Here is a 23,510-nt window from a genome sequence, read left to right on the forward strand (position 1 = left end):
AAGAAATCCAGGAAAATTGTGTAAGAGCTGGAACAGAGTCAGTTCCCTGTTGATTTTGTACTGCTGCTGTATGTAGTGCTGTACAGCAGACTTTTATACAGGACAGAAAAATAGTTGTGTGTTTGAAAGAAATAGCTTTGTGTTTTTATATAGTTAGCAGGATGTGTGTATATCTCTTGTTCACAGCAAAATTTCCCACAAGTCCAGGGAGAGTTTTTCAGCAGAAGTAGGTTGGTTGAGCAGGGTAGGACTGAGGAATCATGCACTGCCCTTCCAGCCATCCAATTATACAGATAGGATAAATCTCCTTTAAATTGGTGATTATGTAGTGTGAATTGTGTTAAGGTTTCCTCAAAATACAGCTCCACAAGGAATAAAGGACATGATAGCTTCTTAGACCCTCTGTCACCTAAATTATCATGCCTGAATGACGGAGCTTTAAATGATGATATATTGGTTCCTAGCATTTCTGTTGTACAGGCAGCCTGCAGTGAGAAGCCAGGTAGGTGTCTCAGTGGTCATACAGAGGCCACCTCCCTATAAATTACACCATTCTCTGACCCGTTCTACATCTCACAGTTCAGGCTAATCATTGACAGGGCTTTTACAATCACAAGCTTTTAGTGAAGCTTTGATAAAACACTCCAGCAGCTTGTGGCAAATGAAGACGGTCTGTACGGCATGGACTCCAGCAAAAGAATGGAATTTTTTCAGCATCAGTACAAGAAATCTGACTTTTAACACTGGCACTATAAACTGGCATAATGTGTGGCCAACGACTGGAGAAAATTGTTACTTTTTGGACATTAGTTTTCGTAAGGATAGTTACTGGGCTTGCTGGAGAAGGAAGATCTGTGTGGAAAAAGGACTCCCACTTCAGCCCCGTGAGTGAAACACAGATGTTTTTATATGACACTTTCCCCAAAGAGTTTCTCTGGGGTGTAGGGACAGGCGCTTTCCAGGTGGAAGGCAGCTGGAGGAAGGACGGGAAAGGCTGCTCCATCTGGGACCGCTTCACCCACTCGGAGTTCAGGGATGCTGACAGCACAGGCACCTCCAGTGACAGTTACATCTTGTTGGACAAAGATTTGTCTGCTCTGGATTTTTTGGGAGTTACTTTTTACCAATTTTCAATTTCATGGTCAAGGCTTTTCCCCACTGGAGTGGTAGCAGCTCCCAATGAAAAAGGACTTCAGTATTATAACACCCTTATTGACTCTCTACTACACAGAAATATTGACCCCGTGGTTACACTCTACCACTGGGACCTGCCCTTGATGCTGCAAGAAAAATACGGGGGATGGAAAAATGAATCAATGATTGATATCTTCAATGACTACGCCACGTTTTGCTTTCAGACCTTTGGGGACCGTGTTAAGTATTGGATTACAATCCACAATCCATATTTAGTTGCTTGGCATGGGTATGGCACAGGTATTCATGCTCCAGGAGAGAGAGGGAAAATAACAACTGTCTACTCAGTAGGACACAATTTGATCAAGGTACAGTATAGTAAGATTTTACAAATTGATCTTGCACTGCTGTGGGAAGTAATGGGAGGAATTGGTCCTGTGATCAGTGTTTAAAAAAAAAAAATCACCTACGGGGAAAGCACCAAGAATTAGCCTTTAGCTAAGGCAGTCTTTCTGTTAATCCTCACTTTGATCTTATTGCTCGTCACAACAGCTGACTCAGTAATTGTTTATTTTAAGGTACTTGTTCATTATTTTATTTAAATAGCTTTTACATACAAATTCTGGCTATTAAAAGCATTCTTTATTCTGTACATTTAGTTAAACAGATTTGGCCATACTGAAATGACTATTCTATTAGTTTAAAAGGAAATTAATTTGTATTTGCATACTGAATAAATTTTACTGGCCATAGAGTATGTATATGTAAGTATACATATCTAGCTTAGTAAGATCATACTGCAAAATGTTTACCTCTAAACTAGTAAGGTTGGCACTTCTTGGGTTCAGAAGAAAACAAATGTCCTCTTCAGTACTTGAGAGTTTCAAATTATTTCTATGATGTACAGTATTTTTTGCATCTGCAGTGCTCAAAGTGCTTTACAGAGCAGGTCACTATCCCATCTCTGCAGCCAGTATAATTCCCCCTACTAGGACTATTCTTAACTATCACAAAGAGAATTTTTCTACAACTTGCCATACCTTATACATGTAATTAACAAATAAATCTGAATGGGTTTGTCCTACAGAAAGAAGTATGCATGTTGGAAAAAAATATTTGCCAGAGTAGTTAAAAATATTCTGCAACTGACAAATTCTTGTATTTGCTTCTGGCCTTGAACCTTCAGAACATAATTTTTTGAAAAAATTCACACTGCAGTCAATAGAAGTTTTACACACAGAAAAGTTGTCAGGCACCCTGAGTCACTAACTGATTTCAGACTTAGCAGAAGAATGATTTAACTATAAAGATTTGTGAAGCATCTCAAAGAGAACTGATGCTGAATCATTCTTTTTATTTTCAAGTGCTATTTTATGTAATGCATGTAAAAGATACCATGTAAGTTTGCAGTATTTCTTGCCTTCATTTCTGAGTGTCACAATCAAATGTAGAGTACCAGCTACAGAGTCTCTGCATTTTCTGTAAAATCCATGTAAGCAGCACACCACACACAGGGAGCAATACTCCTCTCCAGAGAATCAATTGGATTTTCCAGGAAGCCAAGCACAGCTGGGTCTGATATACAAATTACTGACCTAATTTTCTTGGTCAATATTACTTATCTCTCAGACTTGATTTGATAGTTGCTTCTAGAGAATAAATAGACTTCTAGAGTATAAAATAAATGACTTGGATGAAAGAATTAAGGAGACTTTCAGCAGCACACAATCCTTTAACTACTATTTCATTATCCTTGGGCAGAAATTATTTTCCTCTGCTACCCTTCTTACAGCCCCATGAACATTACCTAACAAATGAGCAGTTCTCTCCTGTACCACTGTAAAATTTCTGAAGATTTTAGATTTGAGATTCATGAAAAATCTGAAATTCGTAGTAAGGTATTTGAGGAACTGGAGTTTTCTGATTGGGGTTAGAGATGGAATGGAAACTCTTGAGGTACCAGTCGGTATGAGTCAACTCCTCTTTAGATATCATTATTTCTTTCTCTTAATAAACTGTAATGCCAGCCAGCCATTCCACAGAAGTCACAGCTGGTCCTACATTTCAAGCCAACTAGCCAGAATCTTTCTCAAAGATTTTTGGGCGAGTTGAAACGTTTGGCTCATTTTGCATTGTTGACAATACAGTATTAATATAATGTATTGATGCACAATCAGGATTCATGTGTTGTGAAATATCTCTCCTTTGAGAATCAAGAAAAGTTATAAGATTCTCTCTCTAAAGAGATTTCACATGTGTTTTTATTTCAGGACCAGTATATACTGGTCTGTTTCTCAGACACTGTATTATGGCTACCTTTTAATTTCCCACTGCAAACCAAAAACATTATCCCAAAAATAAAAGACCAACCAAAATGTCAGGTTTTGGCAGTGTGAGGCAAAGCCTGTTAAAGCTCTTGAAAAAATTGCCATTTATGTAATCAGCTTTAGGAAGAGCCACATTCCTGTTCATGTCAAGGCTTCATTTTTGGACAGACTGTTGACAGACACGGTCCTCAATGCCACCCTGTGCACAAACCAGGTTCACACATTAAATATACAGAGCAGGAAAAACAGGTCTGTAATGCTGAAAAGAAGCTAATCTGCCACCACACTGTTACACAGCAATTTGCTGAAAATCATTCTCAAGCCTTTTTGTAGTATCTTCGGATAAATTAAAGGAAGCTCTCGCATGAATCCTACTTTTAGTTCAATTTCCTTGTGTATTGTTGCAGTTGTGGTGTTATCAGAACTAATCACTATTTATATAAAGGAGTGCTTTTATGTGATATATCAATCATAACCTGAAGCTAAGTTAAATAGAATCACAAAAACAATATAACAAACCATAAACCTCTGCTTTTTTGGACTTTGGATTATTTTATTGTAGGAACAATTTGAAAGTTGCTAGAGATCTTTGTGTCCCTAGAAAAGGGCTGAAGAAATTTCTCTTAGTTTTAAACTATCAGTTTTATTTCTTTCAAAAGCAATACAATGTCTTAAAACTCAAATAATTGGCTGGCATATGGAAAAGTTTGTAGAATACCAGGTTGGAAGAGGACCTCAAGGATCATCTCCACGGATTCTAGAACTGATTAAAAAATTATCTGCTTCCATGAATGAATTCATGTCAGTAACTAGGTTGATAATGATCTCATTAAGGCTTTTCAACAAAAGTAGGGTTGGTCTGTCTTCATCCAGCCCCAGAGCTCTGTGTGTTGGCTGGCACAAGGCATTGCTGATGCTGAATCACCTGCTACCTGTGCTCCCCTCCAAGCCTTGCATCCTGTAAAGGGAATGCTCCAGACACGTGTACTTATGAGACAGCCCTGCCTTTTACATGGCCCTTGTTATTCAAGACCTATAAAGAGAGGTAGTGAATGCAGAAGCCAAGGCTGCTATGCAGGGTGCTTAGGAGCTCCACGTTGGGAAAATAATCTAGAAGAAGAATTTAAAATTTTAATTAAAAAAAAATTTCAATTTTAAAAACATATTTGCATGTTATTTTGTATGCTATTCATTCACAGAGAGTAATAATTGCTACTGATCATTTCAAAGGACTTCATACTACCCCTAAGGACATTATTAGGGAACGTGAACTGTGATGCCTATTAATTATAAATTGCTAAGGGGTTCACTTGGATAAATCTCTCTTCAATCGCATGGTCATTATGAGTAATAGAAGGAGCATGTGGAATCTTATACCAGATGGAGATTGGCCACCAAAAGTCTATTTCTTTTCTTCCTTAAAGGAGACTGCACTTCACAAAGGCAACATCAGAAAACAATTAATGGTAACACGTAACTTGCTATGCAACATTTGAAAGACACACCACAGAAAAGAAATAAACTATGAGCTTGCTCCTGAGGCAGCTGTCATACTGAGGCAGAGAAGAAAAAATGGCACACTGAAAAATTAGGTGGATTTCTTTGATTTAACAGTAAATAAATCTGACAAGAAGCAAGAAAATACAAAGCAGATGAATCATTGTGGCTGGACCTATGTGAGATGTATACCTGATATATTATTACCCTTTTCTCTATATCTTGTTACGTTCTTTCATACTTGGATTGAGGTTTGTAAATATGACAAGGGCAGACCGACCTGTCTTCTTTTCCTCCTCTGTATTAGTACCCTCCAGGAAGTTCTGCCTTTGCTACATAATAAGCAGAAAGGGGCTTGTTTTTTTTTTTTAATTTCCTGGTAAAGATTATTCATAGTCCTTCCTATCTGGCAGAAAAGCCCAGGAGAGAAATGTCATAGTAAGATCTCCCTAAAAAATATCTTCATCACATACTTGAAAAAAGTAATAAATTCACTTTCAAGCCTGGTGTCTCCCTATAGGTCCATTGCAGATCAGGTTCTTCTCTGTGCCCAGCTGCATTATTCCCAGCTCTTTGGCAGGTCTCACTATGACAGGATCTCTTCGTGGACACTGCTGGCATTGGGATCTGTGAGTGAGTGTTCCCCAGGAAAGTCCTATAATTCATTCTCCTTAAAAACAAATTTCTACTTCATGAATGGGGAATAGTTATTACCTCTATGTCCAACCAGACATTTCCTTCCCTTCCCCCAAAGGGGACTCCTTCCCTCAGGATGCCGAGAGATGAAAACTACACCAGCACCTGTATTTCTTACAGGAGAAAGGAAACCTATCTCCATCAAGTATGGCTCTAGGGTGGACACCAGAATAATTTCTGCTTGTAAATGTCTTTATTGGAAGATTTTTCAAATAGTAGTAGCCATCAGTGATGATATAAAATTCAGCACTGATTAATATTTTTTGATGATTTGTTATTTTCAGGTTAGCTTTCTTAGATTTCTTGGTAATCATTAGGGAAAACACAATCCAAATGCAAGACAGTTAACATACAACAAATTTGATAGTAAAGCCTCAGTCCTTCCTAACACCCTCTTAGAAGTGTAGTTGCCTACACCTCAAGAGGTAGGCAATCCTGCACAAGGATTGAGTTTGCAAAAGAAAGGATTTAGTTCTACTTTAGCTCTACTGACTACGGGGCATCTTTACCACAGACCAAAAGGGCCTTGAACAGAAATACACTCTCCAAATAAGCCACACACCCCTGCCCTTCTTCTGAAGTATAACATCATCATCATCATCAGACTCTATATTCTAGCTCTTCATGGTTTAAACACCAAACAGTTGACCAAAAAGCCCAAATAATTTTATTAGCCTTTTTTCAATTCTAGTTTTCCTAAATGTTCTTGCTTTCCAGCACACTAAAGTAACTCCACATACCCCTGACATTGTTTTGTATACTCATTGCTGTTCAAAGAAAAATTTCTTGACTAAAGTATCTTAAGAATTTGAAAGTATTGCTCTTTCTATTGAAAGCTCTTTGCATATGATAAATTACAGGATCAGAATTTGAAGGAGTATGAGAATATTTCAAAAAGAGAGAATAACAATAATGTTGTCTTTAGTTTATTAAGTTGACTTTTCTAGCCTTTTTACGAGGTTAGTACTAACTGATGTAGCACTCTCTGTGACTTTCAAGTCTAGGGAATATTTTCTACATTAATACCAGGAAAATATGCTGAAATTAATGAGTCATACGTATCCAGAATAAATACCCAATATTGATCCTACTTTAACTGTGTACTTAGCCTTGACATTTGTCCTTGCTCTAACAAGGAAAGTGAAAGATTAGGGATTAAACTCTAACTGAAAAAAGATTAGTCAAGATTTACTGAAAATACCCCATTTGATTATGATACAGCTTTTAAATTGATGTTTATTTCATATCTGGTCTTAAAAAACAAACTATATAAATCAGTTGATTCCATCAACAATTGTTTGCATTTAGCAAACACGTTCTATCTGAGAATGTTAAGCTTCTTTACAGATAATTAACAACTCAAAACAGAATTATAGGCAAGCAGATTATATTGTGTCTACTATGCAAACCCTTACTATAGACAGTGACAAGATTTTTTCAGTAAGATTTAATCCTCAGAATTAAGAGTCATCAGTGATACATACAAATTTGTATATGAGGATTCTATCTTGACTCATATTAAATGTACTTATTTATACTTGAGGTCTACTCCTCTAGAATTATATCTGTGGCTGTATTCTCTACTGTACACATTATTTTTAATAGTAACTTTATTTTCTTCTAATCACGTCCTGAAGATGTATATGAATACGAGTTGTACCTGACTGGCTTTTACATGTCAATATCATATTCTAATTCATTGGTTTTTGGCAAAGCCATCTTTGTCCACTTCACCTAGAAAAGTGTGATTGCTGTGATTTACCTGGTGCTATTCTCATGGTACAGGTGGCACTGTGTGTTATACAGCTGACTTCAGTGGGGGTTTTCTTGTTAAGCCAACACAGCCATATGCTTCTTGTTCAACAGTGGTGTTCATGGCCTGTGTCTGGAGAGAAAGTGTAGAAACCAGGTGAGAAATCACTAGAGGCAGAGCACAGAGTAAGCCTGGCCCAAGCAGCCACCACAGGCTGGAGTGACTTTCAGGAGAGGACAGTGAAGGCAACTGAGGAGATGGCACTGGCCACTTAAATTTTCTGAGGAGGCTGGTGAGAAATCCATTTTATAATACTTTAACTGCATCCTGCAATCTGCCTCATGAGTCCATTTTTGCTGGCTTCCCTCTTCAGCTACAGAACCTGCATTTCAAAGGTTAGTGTCACTTTATCAGTATTTTCAAAGACAGACCTTGAACAAATGTTACGAGCATGACCTTAGAAACCATAAACAACTGATACACAAAATTTCACAAACTGTAATTCTTTGGTACTCCCTAGCTTAAACAATTATCTACCTGACATCAGGCATTTTGTGGTTTTTTTTTTAAAACTGTCAAGGCTGTGTGTTTCTAGATAAATTATCTGAAATTATTGTCAGAGGTAAGCAATGCTGTTTGGTTTAGTAATGATGGCAGTCTAACTCAGCACTCAGTGTTTCACAATGCTTCTAATGTTTTTTCTGGGTGCAAACTACTATTTTCTTTCCAGCTTAAGAGTATAAAGCCACACTTTAGGCATAAGGTAAACCCTGAGTTACTTGACAACTCTTCAGCTGTGAGAGGTCAGCTCCCCTCCCCTGTGTCAGATCACCTGATGTGATTCAGGCTGCCATCCAGAGTCACTCTTGTCTGACCTATCTGTCCTGTTTTCCTATAGGACTTTGATAATGCTAGTGGTTCCTCAGTCTCCCATGTATTTCTGGTGTAAATTTTGTCTGCTGGATGCCCTTATTTAAGTAATTAATAATGTGACATTTGAAGCTAATTGTAATGTGTGATAATGTTATGCTTTCTAAAACTTGATGATAATCAGAAAAGTGGTATTTAGATGTGATACAGTGTTATGGCCATTTCAAAGAAGAAATTAACTAAAATCCTGAACAAAATTCTCACTCAGAAATGTGAAAGTTGACATTTGGGTTTAAAATTCACATCTGGGTCCTTTGTCCAAGTTTTTACATTTAGGGATTGTGCAAATATCAGAACTTGAACACTGGGTCAAATGACCAGGCCAAAATAAAACAACTAAATCCCAAGAGGGATGGGGTGGATGTGGTTTGATCAGAGTAAGTCCAGGTAACGCCTGGAGCACAGAGCAGTTAGTAGCACAAAGTCAGTGCTCACAAATGAAATATCATATGAGATACATAATTTATGAAATAATTGTGAAGATGGTTCAAGATTTTAACCATATCAGGAATCACTGTTTGACAGAGAAAGACTCAGATGGGACTAAGTCACAGAGTTCAAATCCCACCATTAGAGCTGTTTAGTTCCAAAATGTCAGTGTAACAGCTATTCACATCCCTGCTGGGACCTCTCCTGAAATCAAGATGTATGTTACAAGGCCTAACGTGTCATAGGAACAGCACATGAGTTACTGAGAATTGCCCTCATCCCAAGGAACCTTGCAGGGTAACAGTGATTGCCCATTAAACTATGCGGGGTAATTCATGTGCCTTAACTGATATTTCCATATAAGCCTGCAGTGAATCAGATGGAGCTCCCTGCCTCTCTAGCTGCCAACTCACAAAGACACTTATTAGAGTTACAATTTAATGCTATTCTTCTCTCATCAGGCTCATGCAAAAGTCTGGCATAACTACAAAGAACACTTTCAGCCCTATCAGAAGGGGATGATATCCATAGTATTGGGATCCCACTGGATCAAACCTAACAAATCGGAAGACGAGTCGGACATTTCTAAGTGTCAGAAGTCTATGGAGAGAGTACTTGGATGGTTTGCCAAACCTATCCATGGGGATGGGGATTATCCAGAAGAACTGAAAAATGAATACTTGTTTCTGCCACACTTTACTGAAGATGAAAAAAACTACATAAAGGGAACAGCTGACTTCTTTGCCTTTTCCTTTGGTCCTAGTAACTTTAAACCTCCAAACACTCTACCAAAAATGGGACAAAATTTGTCACTCAATTTGAGGGAAGTACTGAACTGGATTAAACTGGAATACAACAGTCCTCGAATCTTGATTGCAGAGAATGGATGGTTCACTGACAGCCATGTGAAAACAGATGACACCACAGCCATCTACATGATGAAAAACTTCATTAATAAGGTTTTACAAGGTTTGTACAGAAATTAGTTGTTGGATTTTCAGAGAGCACTTTTGATCATTTGATATTTAGCTCTGTAATAATTTAATCTTTTTTTAAAAGTGATAATGGCAACAAAGTTAATCATTAATTATTTATACTGCATGAGTACATGGATCAGGATCTACTGGTGCTAGGTGTACAAACAGAAGAAACCCATAGCCCCTGTCCCAGAAAGCTAAAGTCCAACATCTGCATTGGGTTAGGGTTAGGGTTTCCATACTGAAACTATTACTCCTGCAGGACTCCAAGACTCCACCTGTAGTAGATACAGAAAAGCCTTCAGATCTTCTTCTGTGGATGACACCTCTGGTGACACAGGGAGCTTGGTTAATTCCTGACCTTTCCTACCTTCAGCCCCTTGTTCCTGCCCTGAACCTTCCCCCTTGTTTTTCAGGAGGCTTTTCTCATCCTCACTCTAACCCTCAGTCAGGATCCTGACTTGTTTCTGCCCTCTCCTTTCACTGTCCCTGCAGACAATGCTACAAACATACTCTCACTCTGATCCACCAGATCTCTACCTATCAAGTGCCTAACTTTTAATTTTATTTACCACAAAGTATACATAAAATAGTACTTTTTTCCCTACCCATTTAAATGGCCACAAATGCTCAGCATGCACCATCTCAAGTACACAGCATCTTTTGCTCGGACAATTAAACTTACCCCCATCTATTCAGTATGCTTCTAGAAGCAAAAATGTTCTCAGTTGTCACTTACTCTGTCCCTAGATATCTTCTCCCATTTGTTTAACCTTCCTCATTGCAGACATCAAGTACTCATCTTTACTTGTAAGGCCATTCTGGCTTATCTCTTTATCCCCTACATCATTCTCTGCCTCTGCATTTTGCAATGGATATTTTCAGATTTTTTTGTACTTTCTCCCATGGTTTCCCTAATATTTAGAAGTTGCTTTCTTTGAAAATACATGCCATTGTATTTCTCTGTTACATTTCCTCATCTCCTTTCCAGTATTCTGGCCTTGTCTATCAGCTTCTCATATACTCACATTGCAAGCTCTTGGGCTTTCTGATTTCATCTGGCAACTAGGAAAACATCCAGCTGGACTATGCCCATGCTGCTGGGTACCTTGTTACTCAGCTGCATGAATACATGCACTGTGCAAAACTGCTTTCTGCTCAACTCACAGCCTGCTGTGACTAGGGCAAGTTCAGTGGAAATACAGAATTATGCAAAATGAAATGTCCTGGGAAAATGAGGCAAAATTATATTAGGAAAGAATAAACCAGAAAACTTCATCTTTATTCCTTGGCTTACTGGTGTGGTGGACTACAGGTAAAATATGACTTGTCCACCTGTCTGTGTCAAAATCCTCAGCAACTCTACTTGGTCACTGCTTTACCTTGGGTATTCCAGTCCTTATAAGGTTAATGTGAGGAGTTATCCCGCGTTATTTCCTAGCTCAAAGCTGGCAACAGGCAATGAACATGACTGACCATGGAATTTGGACTTCTCTTCCAGGCTGCCAGCTGGCATGTGCCTACGTGGGTAAAAACCATCATGGTTAGTTGGTGTCTGCCGAGAAGCACATTGCAGGTTCTGCTGTGCTTCCTGAAGAATCAGGTTCCACATCTGGGAAAGCAGTTGTGTTGTCATCTTTCTCATATATTATATGTAAAAATCGTATCTAGACTCCTTTGCAAGAGGGACATTAAGATTGCTGGAAGAAATCAGCATGCACTGCACCCATTCTGTAACTAAATGTCTCTGGGTTGGTCAATCCAACTTCTCTAAACTCATTAACAGTCCCACGCCAACAAAATTTTTCAATTTACAAGGTGAACAGACATTCCCAAATGTTTAAGCTTGCAGGCATCTTTCAAATACATATAGAAAGTTTTAGCTTCGTGACAAAGTCACAGACCAGATCAACTGTTGCTCCCTTTATTTTTACTCATGATTCTCTAATTTTACTGGTATATATTACTGGGAAATTGTCAAATGCAACTTCAGACCTGGATGTGGTGTAATATTTCTTGTTTGCTCAGAGCAAAAATAAAGCATCTTACAGTAATTTAATTTCTTAAGGAATTAGTGACTTTTTTTTAGTAAATAAAGACTAAGATATGTATGTCAGTTTTGCAATGAATTTACAGTAGGTCAATAACCCTATGAATGTTGAGAAGACACTCAAGAGTTTCAAAGCAAATAGCCCTTTCTTACAAATACCCCTTATATATGTTAGAGTACTAAATACAAGACTCATGGATGTTACCTTCTCTTATGCAGCTATTAAATACGACAACATAGATGTGTTTGGTTACACAGCCTGGTCCCTCCTCGATGGCTTCGAATGGCAACATGCTTACAACATCAGGCGTGGACTATTTTATGTAGATTTCAAAAGCAAAAAAAAGGAAAGGATTCCCAAGTCATCTGCACTTTATTATAAACAAATCATACAAGAAAATGGCTTCTTCCCAAAGGATTCTACCCCGAACTTGCAAGCTCAGTTCTCCTGTGATTTCTCCTGGGGTATCACCGAGTCTGTTCTCAAGGTAAGTGTAACATATTAAGAGGATCACTGGAAACAGCGTAATCAGTGACTTCAACTTTGTGAACAAATGACTGTGTATGGCACCTCACATTCAAGAATTCCAACGCACACTGCCAACAGAAGTTAAGCCATAACTGCATTGGTTCAATTTCATGTGTTTCCAGGTTTTCAGGTGAGCTGGTCACAGAGTGCTGGGTACTGCTGCAGCAGCAGACCCTGCTGCAGGAGCCCTTCCAGGCCTGGCCCTCCCTCACCTTCCCTCTGCTTGCGTCTCCATGTGGCAGATCAGATGAGGAAATTTCAGACCAAGAAATTGATCCAACTAATTGTTACTGTGTTATTTTTCAACCAGCGGTTTCCAAATCCAGTTTGCAGTGTGGCCATAGGGATGCTTGTGATGGCCTGATGGAGAGGGTGACAAAGGGCAGGGACGAGGTGGTTACACTGGTGGCAAAAGAGCTACCTGCAGGCTCCAGGTCTTGTCTAAAGCAGACACACATTCCTGGGTTAGGCCTGGCTCTAAGTGCCGCTTAGACAAGTGGGTAAGAAACCATTCTTTAAAAAGACATATAGCACAGCTAACGAAAACCAACCTTGAGGTTTTACCATCTGAGCTCACATTAGAAAACAGATCATACCACCTTTTGTCCAAACTGGTTCCTACAGGACCTATTTATACCTTATTTTGCTTCTATTTCTGCTTTACACTTAGTAAATAAGCTAAATGTTTGTATGGCCAGTGTTGGGATACCCTTTTTGTCATTGCACACAGTCCCACAACAAATACCAGCCTCAAAAAATAACAACAAAACCCCATAATTTAGCCTATTCACAGACAACCATAGGAAAAAAAAAGCTTCTATATATCTTGTTAATATACAGCACAGAAAAGTACATTTTCTTTAAAAAAAAGTAATTAAATATTTTTAACTTTACTATATTGTACTTTGAAACCTACAAAAAGCATTTAGAAATTGGAATATGAAAAAAATTCATGTGCTACTCAGAACCTTTTAAACTAGTAGGAGATATAAAAGATATAACTAAATGCTACAAGCTGTTTGTATCAGATTACTGTGTCTTGGTTTCACAAGGTTGATCTCAGCAGCAGTGCCAAAATAACCAATGCCTGCCTTGTATAGCCCCTGGTGCTTGTTCTCACCACCAGCTCTCCTGGCAGCTGCCCGAGAGTGCTGTGTGCATGACCAGAGTGAACTCATCAGGGAGAGCTATCTGTGTGAAAACACACGTAGGCTGGTGGCAGGGCAAATGCTCCTGTGTAATCAAACAGAAAAAAGTGCAATTTTAATGTTTTCCATAAGGAAAGGAACAGAATGATAAGATGACCACTAGCACAAAGCCCATATAGGTGAGTTGGTTATCCTCTTCCCCCTGGAACATCTAAGCAGGGCCTTCTGACATCCAGCACAAATCCTACAGCTAAGCACAGGCAGAAATGCAGACTACAAGCAGGTACTGCGTTCATTTAATTAAAACCCATTGTAACACATTTTTATTTTCACAGGCAGAATCGGCGGCTTCCTCACCACAGTTCTGCGATTCCAGCTTATACCTCTGGAATGTCACAGGAGATGGGCTTCTGCACAGAGTTGAAGGGGTAAAACTAAAAACCCGACCAGCACAGTGCACAGATTTTGTCAGTATTAAAAAGCAGTTGGACCTCCTGGAAAAAATGAAAGTCACCCATTACAGATTTGCACTTGACTGGTCACTAATTTTACCCAATGGAGATTTGTCAGTGGTCAACAGGCAAGTTCTTAGGTATTACAGATGTGTGATTAGTGAAGTACTGAAACTCAATGTTCAATCCATGGTCACCTTGTATTATCCAACTCACGCCTACCTGGGCCTGCCGGGTCCTTTGCTGCAGACAGGAGGATGGTTGAACCAATCCACTGCCTACGCTTTTCAAGACTACGCAGCTTTATGTTTTAGGGAACTTGGCGATTTGGTTAAACTTTGGATTACAATAAATGAGCCTAACCAGCTAAGCAATGTCTACAACAGGAGCAGCAATGACACCTATCGGGCAGCACACAATTTATTAATAGCACATGCCATGGCCTGGAGAATATATGATGAGCAGTACAGGTCCTCTCAATATGGCAAAGTGTCCTTGTCCCTGCATTCGGACTGGGCTGAGCCTGCCAACCCCTTCTCTGAATCTCATTCAAAAGCTGCCAGCAGGTTTCTTCAGTTTGAAATAGGCTGGTTTGCCAATCCCATATTTAAGACTGGAGACTATCCAGCTACTATGAGGGAATACATCAGCTTTAAGAACAGAAAAGGCCTCTCATATACTTTGTTGCCATCTTTCACAAGTGAGGAAAAGCAGCTTGTCAAAGGTGCAGCTGACTTTTATGCACTGAATCATTTCACCACCAGATTTGTGATTCATGAACCTCAGAACGGAAGCCAGTATGAATTTGATCGTGACATTCAATTTCTGCAGGATATCACCTGCCTGAGTTCCCCTTCTCGTTTGGCAGTGGTGCCTTGGGGAATGCGCAAAGTTCTCAGGTGGATTAAAAAAACTTATGGTGACGTGGACATTTACATCACAGCAAATGGAATAGATGACCAGTCCTTAGACAATGATGAACTTCGAAATTATTACTTGGGCAAATACGTACAAGAGGTTTTAAAAGGTGAGTACATGACAGGTTCAAGTTCCCCAGAGCCATTTCCTTGGCTCAGACCCAGGCACTGTCAAGTCTTGCCCTGCACAGAGCAAGCAGGCCTGGTTAAGATGCAGGAGCCAGCTGCACTGAGCCCCCTGAGGGGCCTGACTCTGCAGTCACACTCAGGGCAGCTATGGCACAAAGCAATGGCATCAAGTGCCTTGCACAAAACACAGCTACAGCTGCCTCCAGTTTACACCATGTGAGAAGCTCTCTGGGCATGCACATACAGCAGAGTAGTTACTCAGAAGTTATTAGGAGATGGCACTTCAGCCCAACAACTCCCGAGACAATCAAAATTTCTACTCTCCAAAGAAAGGCAAGAGCCTCCTTGCTTGCCGTACTAGTCATTGGACAGGAAAGTGCAAGCAAGTCCACAGAGATCTGGAGGGACATACAGAAGAAATACAGCAGGGCACCAGCAGCACCAGCTGCTACTGAAGGGAGAATCCAACCCTAGTTCTTGTTCCACTACTTGTTTTCTCCTGTGCACGTATGGAAATCCAGTTCTTCACTTCAAAGAAAAATGAGTAAGAGTTATGGTGCTATAGAGGTATTCAAGGCAATCATCTTCAGCAATAGCTTATTGTATGAGAAATGCTGCAGGGACCTCACCCCTCCCCTCCCTCTTCCTGCAACCAATCATTAAAGCAAAGCAGTGAGATGCAGGCTACCAGCAAGGCCTGGGTACCTGAACCATTCAGGCAAAGTGAGATGTGCAATACATCCCTGTGCTCACTATTCCCTACTGGTGAGCACTAGAGATCCTGATCAGGACATGGCATGTTTAAAAGCTTTTCTGAGGCAACTGACATCAAACAGTCTAAGTATCCTGATTTCTCCTCTCTAGGAGCTAATAAAAAATGAGACAAATCTTACTCATGGCTAAGCATGGCTTCAGATTACTTTTAGACACCAAGAAACAAACTGTTCTTTCTCCAGTGCTTAGCTTTCTCAGCTACTACAGGACTAATGAGCATTTGCTGATTTGTTTTCCATGCTAATTTCATACTGCAAACAACAGAACAATACATTATTAAAGGAAGTAAGTTATTAAATGAAAGGGTTGTTTAAAGGGCACTTCCCTATAGTATTCCCGTTAATTTTCTGAGAGCATGACACTTTACAGTACTCCCCCAATTTACATGTTCTTAATCCGGCTCACATTCCCAACTATGCTCACTGCTTGCACATGACTTTAAGGCACGCTATTTTTAAGTATTTTCACCCAGCACTTGGGTGCAGCAGTGAAACAGAGCCATGCACGCTGCAGGGATGAGCAGCTGAGTTTGGAGCAAGGCAGGAATTCTTGGAAAGCTGCTCTCATGGTACCAATGGGTAGCTGCTCCCCCTGAGCAGCTCATTGCAGCTGGGTTCAGTTAAGAGCAGCATCTGGCTTTTCCCAGGGAAACAAACTCCCAGCTCCAACCCTGTCCAAATCCAGCTTTCATGGGGTAGGTCCAAAAGTTCCCAAATCACGTTGTTTTTAAAACAGTAAGGCACTGTTCCCACTGAATTGAGACAACTGAGTATTAGAAGCAGTAAATATTTTATGATGTAATTACACTTTTTAAATTGATAACAATTTGAAATCTGAACTCCTTACCAGAAAGACTGCAGGTTTTACTTAACATACACGTTTTTGTTTACACTTTGTTTTGTTTCTTTTCTTTCTCAGCCTACTACATTGACAAAGTCAAGATTAAAGGCTACTATGCATTTAAGATGACTGAAGAAAAATCTAAGCCCAGATTTGGATTCTTCACTTCAGATTCAAAAGGAAAGCCTTCAATAAACTTTTACAATAGCCTGATAAGCAACAATGGCTTTCCTGCAGTCTGTGGCCCCTCTGGCCATGAAAAGCAGTGTAGGTTCTGCTTGTTCATTTCTCAGAAGAAGCCGTTAATATTCTTTGCCTGCTGCATCTTCTGTACCCTCATCTTGCTTTTAGCTATTATTTTTTTTCACAAAAGAAAAAGAAGGAAACGTTTTAAGGCAAAAAGCATCAAGTGCATCTGTGTCTCATTTTAAAAGGGGTCACAAGCCCACTTTCAGTGAGGTCCATCACTGCATTCTACAGTGGACAATGCCACTCAGACAACTGTGGAAAAGCACTGAGTCACTCCAGTCACACACACCAAGCATTTCATTCAAAAACAAAGTAATCACATTCACAGGAAGAAGAGCTATAACACTTGTTTCTGGTGAAATTACTTTTATCCACCTACTGTACATGGAAGACAACTTAATCTATTAAAAAAAAAAAAATTACTCTCCTGTGCCTTGGAATAACCTTTCAAACAGCTTAACTTGTAAAGAGCAACTTTTGAGAAGTGATACGCACTTTTGTATGAATAAAAATGTCTTGTGATGTATATTCAGGTTATGAGTGTTGTTGAGCATGAAACTGCATCTGTTAGGGTTTATAAAATGTAACTAAATCCCACAAACCTTCAGCTAAGTACAACACCAGGAATGAAATGTGCCAGGCCAGCTTCTGAAGATACCCCTAAGAACAAATCCAAGTTAATTCCATTACTGACCAACAGACATCCCTTATGTATTGGGTGAAGTAGTTTTAAGCAAATATAACTGGAGACAAAATCATACACAATCACTATTTTTCATCTCCAAAATGGGGTAGCCATAAAAATTACTAGCAAAGAACATCTAAATAAATAGTAACTATTAATCCACTCAAGAGAGTGATGAATGCAAATTGAACTTGTCATCATACAAGCAGACCTTTGGACAATTTTTGGAATTTCTTCATATGTGTGGGTGCTTTAGCTACTTGTTGTCAAGTACATTTCTGCACTATCCCAGTAGTTTTATGTATTTTTCCAAACTGAATGGAGCAAGTGACAACGTGGATTTTACTACTACACAGAATTAGACAACCTCTCAGTTACATGTTGCTACATGGCAAGATTAGTACCCAAGAAAAAAAAGCTGTATCCCCAGATAATACACATCACTGCTGGTGAAACTCAGCAATACACTCTGATCGAACTTTGAGGTCAACTCCTTTGTTTCCTTAAGTAAGCAATAAAAATAAAGCATCGTATTTCTAGACTACTGCTTCTATCTATGTATTTAGTTTAAATGGTCTTACTAATCTAGTTTTACTGATTTCAGTTTTGTTTTTAATCTACTTCAGATTCTGTCATCACAAGTCTGAGGCTTGAGAAAAGATGTGAAAGAACACTGGTCTCCCCTCTATGAGAACAATGAATGCTTTTACTATTTCTTATTGCTACAATTCAAAAATGCCACTTCATGACTTTGTCACAGAAAGATCATGGTAGCACAGTGTACAAGTTGCCCTACCAGTCTCTGAGAACATTCAGTCTGAATGAAGTCTGATGATTTGAACACACATTGGTAGTGTGGACCCAGTGTGCAATCTGCTTCTCCAAAAGCCATCAGGTTCATGCAATCACCCTTTAGTGCTTTAAAAAAAAAAAAACAAACAAACCAACAAACCCAAGATATGAAATATGGTTTATTTTATTAAACCTCTCATGGTGTTTAGGTTTGTACCAGATTCTTTGAGCTGGCATTGCTGGTATAATGTCTCATGGTGGTTTCTGTCAGGATACAGACAACTGTAAATAAAACATTAAGAGCTTTCAGAAAGGTTTTAGCAGTGCAAATGTGAAACTGAAAGTTTATAGCCATTTGATGTTACTTTATCTGATGATTTTAATGCAAGACAGACATTAATAGTTTCAAGAATTTGCTTGATTTTATGCAGACAAGATTACTTAAAGATGCCTTCAAACACAAGAGCTCAACTGTTCAGCAAGCATGTAATAAGCTGCTCCATCTCTCAAGGCACTTGGAACAGCATTAGAAGTTACTTTTTCAGAGGCTTGCAGATGTCTGGTACCTGGATGATAATTATGAAACTCAATTTATCTACATCCTGCCTCAAGCTTCCAAAGGCACACAACACAGAATTTATTTGCAAGTCAGACTGCCTCACCCTGCACAGGTGTTTTGTACTATGTATGGAACCACATACAGCTAAAATTTATCCAATTCCTTTAGCAGTTACAATTTCTAAATGATCCCCAAATTCTTGTACTTAACTTCAGTATCAAATGCCCACAGACAATGTGAATAGTTGTCCTTGTTAAACTGACCTGTTTACCAGCATTTACACACAAACTGCTCAGAAGACCTTTCTATATAACTTGGGTGCTGACCACTATTTTAGTGAAGGCAATGTCCAACCAGGAGGAACATCAGTCTGAGGTCTTCTCTGTAAATAGCTGTAAACTGGTCTGTCAGGCCAAGTCAGCTGATTTTAGATTCTCAGCCACCACTGCAGCTTTCATTCACACTGCAGAGGTACAGCACTGGAGAAATAGATCTTCTCCACAGAGTAGCAAAATGCCAAGTTGATGGACGATGGAAAGCTTCTGTTTAAAGACCTAGCAAAATTCAAGTTTTATGATGCACCTTATGATGCCTTTTACAAACACAATTTCACCCCTACTGGGAACCAGCTTAACCATGGCCATTTTGAAGCAGATGAACCTTGTCAAGTCCCCGTCTCTACAGAGAAGATGTACAACGTGCATTAAGATGATACCAACCTATGAGTTTTACTCATCAGCCTGTTGTACTGTTCCTTTCTCAGACACATAGATACCATCCAAGAATTTCCTGATATCCTTGTTCTTGACTGTAGTGGCTTGCTGAATCAAGGCAGCTGCAGACAAAGTGAAACCATTAGCATGAAGCCAAAAGGTCCAAGCCAACTTGCAGCATTTGTTTATGCTCCAGTATTTCAACTAACAAACAGACTGTCATCTAGAGACAGGAATTACCAACTTCAAATCCTGTCTAATGAAAACAGGATGCATTTCACTGAGCTCATCTTGGCAACTCGGGGCAGTGGCAGTTCATTACTGTACCCATGTATAACTGAAAAGCTTGGTGCCAAAAAGGCCCTAAGTACTGACTCAAAGAATACGAATCTGTGGACTTGTGAAAACATCTCTAAGCTTAGGCAGAGTAAGGAACTATGAAAAGTAATTACAATGACTAGAGCAAAAAAAATTCTGGGGTGTTGTTTACCTCAGAGTTTGAGGTAAAGAGTTTGCTAAGCTGACATCTTCAGATAAAGTTTCCATATAATCTTCCACACATCTACTTTCACAAACCTGAATTGGAGACCAACTCAATGTCATTCCCTTCAAGGATCAGCTCATCTTTCTGGGCTTGAGATACTGCGCAGGTAACACCTATGGAAAGGCAAACACATAATCCACACTGTTGAAGATGTATTAAAGAAACAATATTAATGTCCTATCCCTGTTTATGTATCTAGAAAGTAGTATTCAAGACTTCTATGACTTTATTAAAGAGAGTCTCTCAAATCCATTCCAGGGTTGCCCTCCCTTACACAGCTTGAAGACTTAAAGATTAGTGCAAGTCATCCTGTAGATTGAAAGCTACTAAAGTGACACTGGTGCTTACCCATTATTACATTAGGGTATCAATCACCAACACTGTGTACAAGCCAGTGATTTTGCCAGCACAGCTCTGCCAGCCAGGTGGTGCCATTTCCCACAGGCTTGTGCTCATTAATAGAAAACTGGAGCCACCCCAATCGAAAGCCTTTAAAAACCACCTGACCCCTGTCATGTCATGTACTGTGTTTATACTAGCAATGCTGCAAATACTCACAAGGAATAAACACAAGGGCATTCAACAGGAAACTTGGAATTTGTAAGAAGAGTAACAGAAGTTTTTACAGTTTGATCTACTTAATCAGCAGATAGCAGCTTTTAAGCCAGCCTTTTACTAACAGTAAATGCTGACTTAAAAAAAAAAGATCAAATACAATAATCAAACCCACCCTTAATATCCCACAATAAATCAAAAACCCTGTAACTATGCACTCTCATCTACCAGTGTTTTGGGACAAGTCTGATGCATTCCTCTAAAGTCACCCCAAAACATCATCAGTCACATCCTTACCCATTCCCTCTCCAGAAGTGGAATTAGAAAAAAAACCAAATGGATATGGGAAGTCTTTCCTACAGTCTTTATGTAACTCTGTTTATTACATGTTTTGTTGCCTCCTTTCAGAAGTTTAACGAACTCCATCAAGTGCCTGCTCTTCTGTTAAGACATTTTACTGAAACTCCAAGTGTACAGAATATAAAAACAGCTAACAAAACAGCCATTTCCAAGTTTATTGTGCATGCTCCTAGATAATCAGCAAATTCAAACTTCGACACCTCAAAGACCAAAACTATGATGTGGTATGAAACTAGTTCATGTACCATGTTTTTAAAATAGAAACACAAATCGAAGCACCTGTAGGTTACCAACTATAAATACTGTCAAGATCTTACAGTGGTGAAAGTAAATCCTGAACTCCTTGTAATACAGTAACTCCAGACTAGTTATTAGCTAGCTCGCAATACTAAAACTAAATTACAGAAACATCATTAATAATAAATCTAAACAGTGGCAAAGGTATTGTAAGAAGATTACATAAATTCAGATAAGCAAATGCTGCTCCAACCATTATTCAGCATCTCCCATTCCCAGTGGCAGTGCCCAAAGAAAACAGCTTGGAAAGCATAGTTAAAACCAGCAGAATACGCCTCCAGAAATGCTCACCTGGCCTCATCCGCACTCTGCGAATGTACTTCTCTCCCAAGAAGTTTCGGATCTCCACCAGTGAGCCATTATCCTGTATGACTACATTGATTGGGAAGTGAGCATACACCGACCTCATCTTGTAGCGAAAGCCCTGGGATACAGGACATAACCAGATATTGAAAGCAGAACATGCCCAAAAGGTAGAACACGTGCATGAAGCTTACAGGAGAAACTAAAGCCAAGGTCTAGCAAAGGCTTCTTAAATAGGGCAGGACACCAAGCCCAAGAGACATTTGTGCTTTCCTCCACCCACAGAACTTGCTTGACAGCAAAGGCAAGAAAAAAAGCAAAAGGAGAAAGAAGCTACATCTTGGATGCTTAGAAATGCTCTCCACAAAATACAAGGCTCTCACTGCAAGTAACAAAAAAGGCTGCAGTTATCTAGGCTCCAAACACAACTTACCAGAGTGACCCCCTTGATCATGTTCTGTACATGGCTGCAAATTGTACGAACTGTTGCCAGCTCCTTTCTGTTACCCCACCACTTGTCAACACGAAGCTGCATCAAAAAGCACATTAGCAAAGCCTTTAGCTACACTTCAAAACCACGAACAAAATAATTTTGTGACAAACGAGGAGCAACACTTTTAGATAAACTACTTAAAGCCCACCAAACAAAACCACAGAGCTGTTTTGCTTCTTTGAAAGGCTACTAAAGGCCCACCTGGCTCCTGTCTTTTAAATTCCAACCCTAAGACTCATGAGAAACATTTGTCTTCATGTCTTGCCACTAGCAAGTCTCCAGAAGAGCTAGGGTAGATAAATATGGAATGTTAAGCTAAAGGATACATTAGCAATTACTGAGCAAGTTGTTTTGAAGTCTGTCTCCTATGCATAATCAACTTAAATGAAACACTGTGTGTGGATCCACTGTTTCAATGAAACATTCGATCTTTGTGAAAAAGTAGCTGAAATCAGTCACTCTTGATATTTTATTATATTTTTGAAGACAATATAAAAACATCAAGCATTTACTTAGAGAACATCTGCTCTGCTAATGTAACTTAAGAGTTTCCTGAAATCAAATAAACTGATTTTTATCCTCTAAACGAACCAGTTTTAGAACAGCATACAATCATCAACCCCTTTCCCTGTGACTGACTGTCACTACAGAAGAATCCAATCAACACATTCACTGCAACATTACACGAGTGCAAGACTCCCACAATGCCCGAGGAGGCCCCACGCCTCCACGAGACCAACCTCCTTCAGAAAACACAGGAACAAGCAAAACCAACCAAACAACCCGCAGCTGAACATTTGTGGTCACTCTCCGACACCACCAAGAAGTTTTTAAGCCAACTCTAAAGCTCCCCTCCGTCTCGGGGCAACAAAACGGCCTGTGCAACACCCACCTTCTTGTGCTTCTTTCCCAGGAGGGACAGCTCCACGTTGATGTGGTTAAAATCCCTCCGCAAGGTTCCTCGGGGCCCCTTCACAATGACCGTCCGGCCCTTCAGCGAAACTCCCACTGCGAACCAAAGGCGGACACGCGTTACGGACTGCGGGGGCGGCACCCCGGGCGCCTCCCGAACGCGGCGCGGACTGACCTTGCTCAGGGATGTCCACGGTCTGGTTGCTGAGGATGGTCTTCATCCTGCGGGAGACAACGGCGCAAGGTTCCTCGGGGCCCCTTCACAATGACCGTCCGGCCCTTCAGCGAAACTCCCACTGCGAACCAAAGGCGGACACGCGTTACGGACTGCGGGGGCGGCACCCCGGGCGCCTCCCGAACGCGGCGCGGACTGACCTTGCTCAGGGATGTCCACGGTCTGGTTGCTGAGGATGGTCTTCATCCTGCGGGAGACAACGGGAGAGACTGGAGGCTCCCTCGGCTCTGT

The 23,510-nt window shown here is 39.9% G+C and overlaps 2 protein-coding genes across 2 annotated transcripts; one reads left to right on the forward strand and one right to left on the reverse strand.

Annotated features, from left to right (window-relative positions):
* The first annotated feature begins 571 nt into the window (after positions 1–571).
* KLB (klotho beta) lies at positions 572–18,057 on the forward strand. Its single transcript, XM_017744611.1, has 5 exons — positions 572–1,502; positions 9,228–9,735; positions 12,013–12,281; positions 13,806–14,949; positions 16,661–18,057. The coding sequence occupies exons 1-5, from the start codon at positions 765–767 to the stop codon at positions 17,011–17,013; spliced, it is 3,012 nt and encodes a 1,003-aa protein (XP_017600100.1). The 5' UTR covers positions 572–764; the 3' UTR covers positions 17,014–18,057.
* A 412-nt stretch (positions 18,058–18,469) lies between these two features.
* RPL9 (ribosomal protein L9) lies at positions 18,470–23,510 on the reverse strand. The gene is made up of 8 exons (XM_017744612.1): positions 23,420–23,510; positions 23,220–23,340; positions 23,025–23,140; positions 22,073–22,168; positions 21,628–21,760; positions 20,157–20,237; positions 19,587–19,702; positions 18,470–18,590 (listed from the first exon to the last, which is right to left on the reverse strand). The coding sequence occupies exons 2-7, from the start codon at positions 23,263–23,265 to the stop codon at positions 19,596–19,598; spliced, it is 579 nt and encodes a 192-aa protein (XP_017600101.1). The 5' UTR covers positions 23,266–23,340; positions 23,420–23,510; the 3' UTR covers positions 18,470–18,590; positions 19,587–19,595.

Source organism: Corvus brachyrhynchos, unplaced genomic scaffold (genome assembly GCF_000691975.1).
Source record: "Corvus brachyrhynchos isolate BGI_N302 unplaced genomic scaffold, ASM69197v1 scaffold17, whole genome shotgun sequence".
Classification (NCBI taxonomy): Eukaryota; Metazoa; Chordata; class Aves; order Passeriformes; family Corvidae; genus Corvus; species Corvus brachyrhynchos.

Excerpts from the sequence above, each read along its gene's own strand:
- KLB (XM_017744611.1), top strand. The coding sequence starts at position 765 with ATGTGTGGCCAACGACTGGAGAAAATTGTTACTTTTTGGACATTAGTT. Across the intron at positions 1,503-9,227 it reads TAGGACACAATTTGATCAAG|GCTCATGCAAAAGTCTGGCA; the intron begins GTACAGTATAGT and ends TTCTCTCATCAG. Across the intron at positions 14,950-16,660 it reads CGTACAAGAGGTTTTAAAAG|CCTACTACATTGACAAAGTC; the intron begins GTGAGTACATGA and ends TTTCTTTCTCAG.
- RPL9 (XM_017744612.1), bottom strand. The coding sequence starts at position 23,265 with ATGAAGACCATCCTCAGCAACCAGACCGTGGACATCCCTGAGCAAG. Across the intron at positions 23,141-23,219 it reads CGTGGACATCCCTGAGCAAG|TGGGAGTTTCGCTGAAGGGC; the intron begins GTCAGTCCGCGC and ends TTTGGTTCGCAG. Across the intron at positions 22,169-23,024 it reads TGGGAAAGAAGCACAAGAAG|CTTCGTGTTGACAAGTGGTG; the intron begins GTGGGTGTTGCA and ends TTTTTGATGCAG.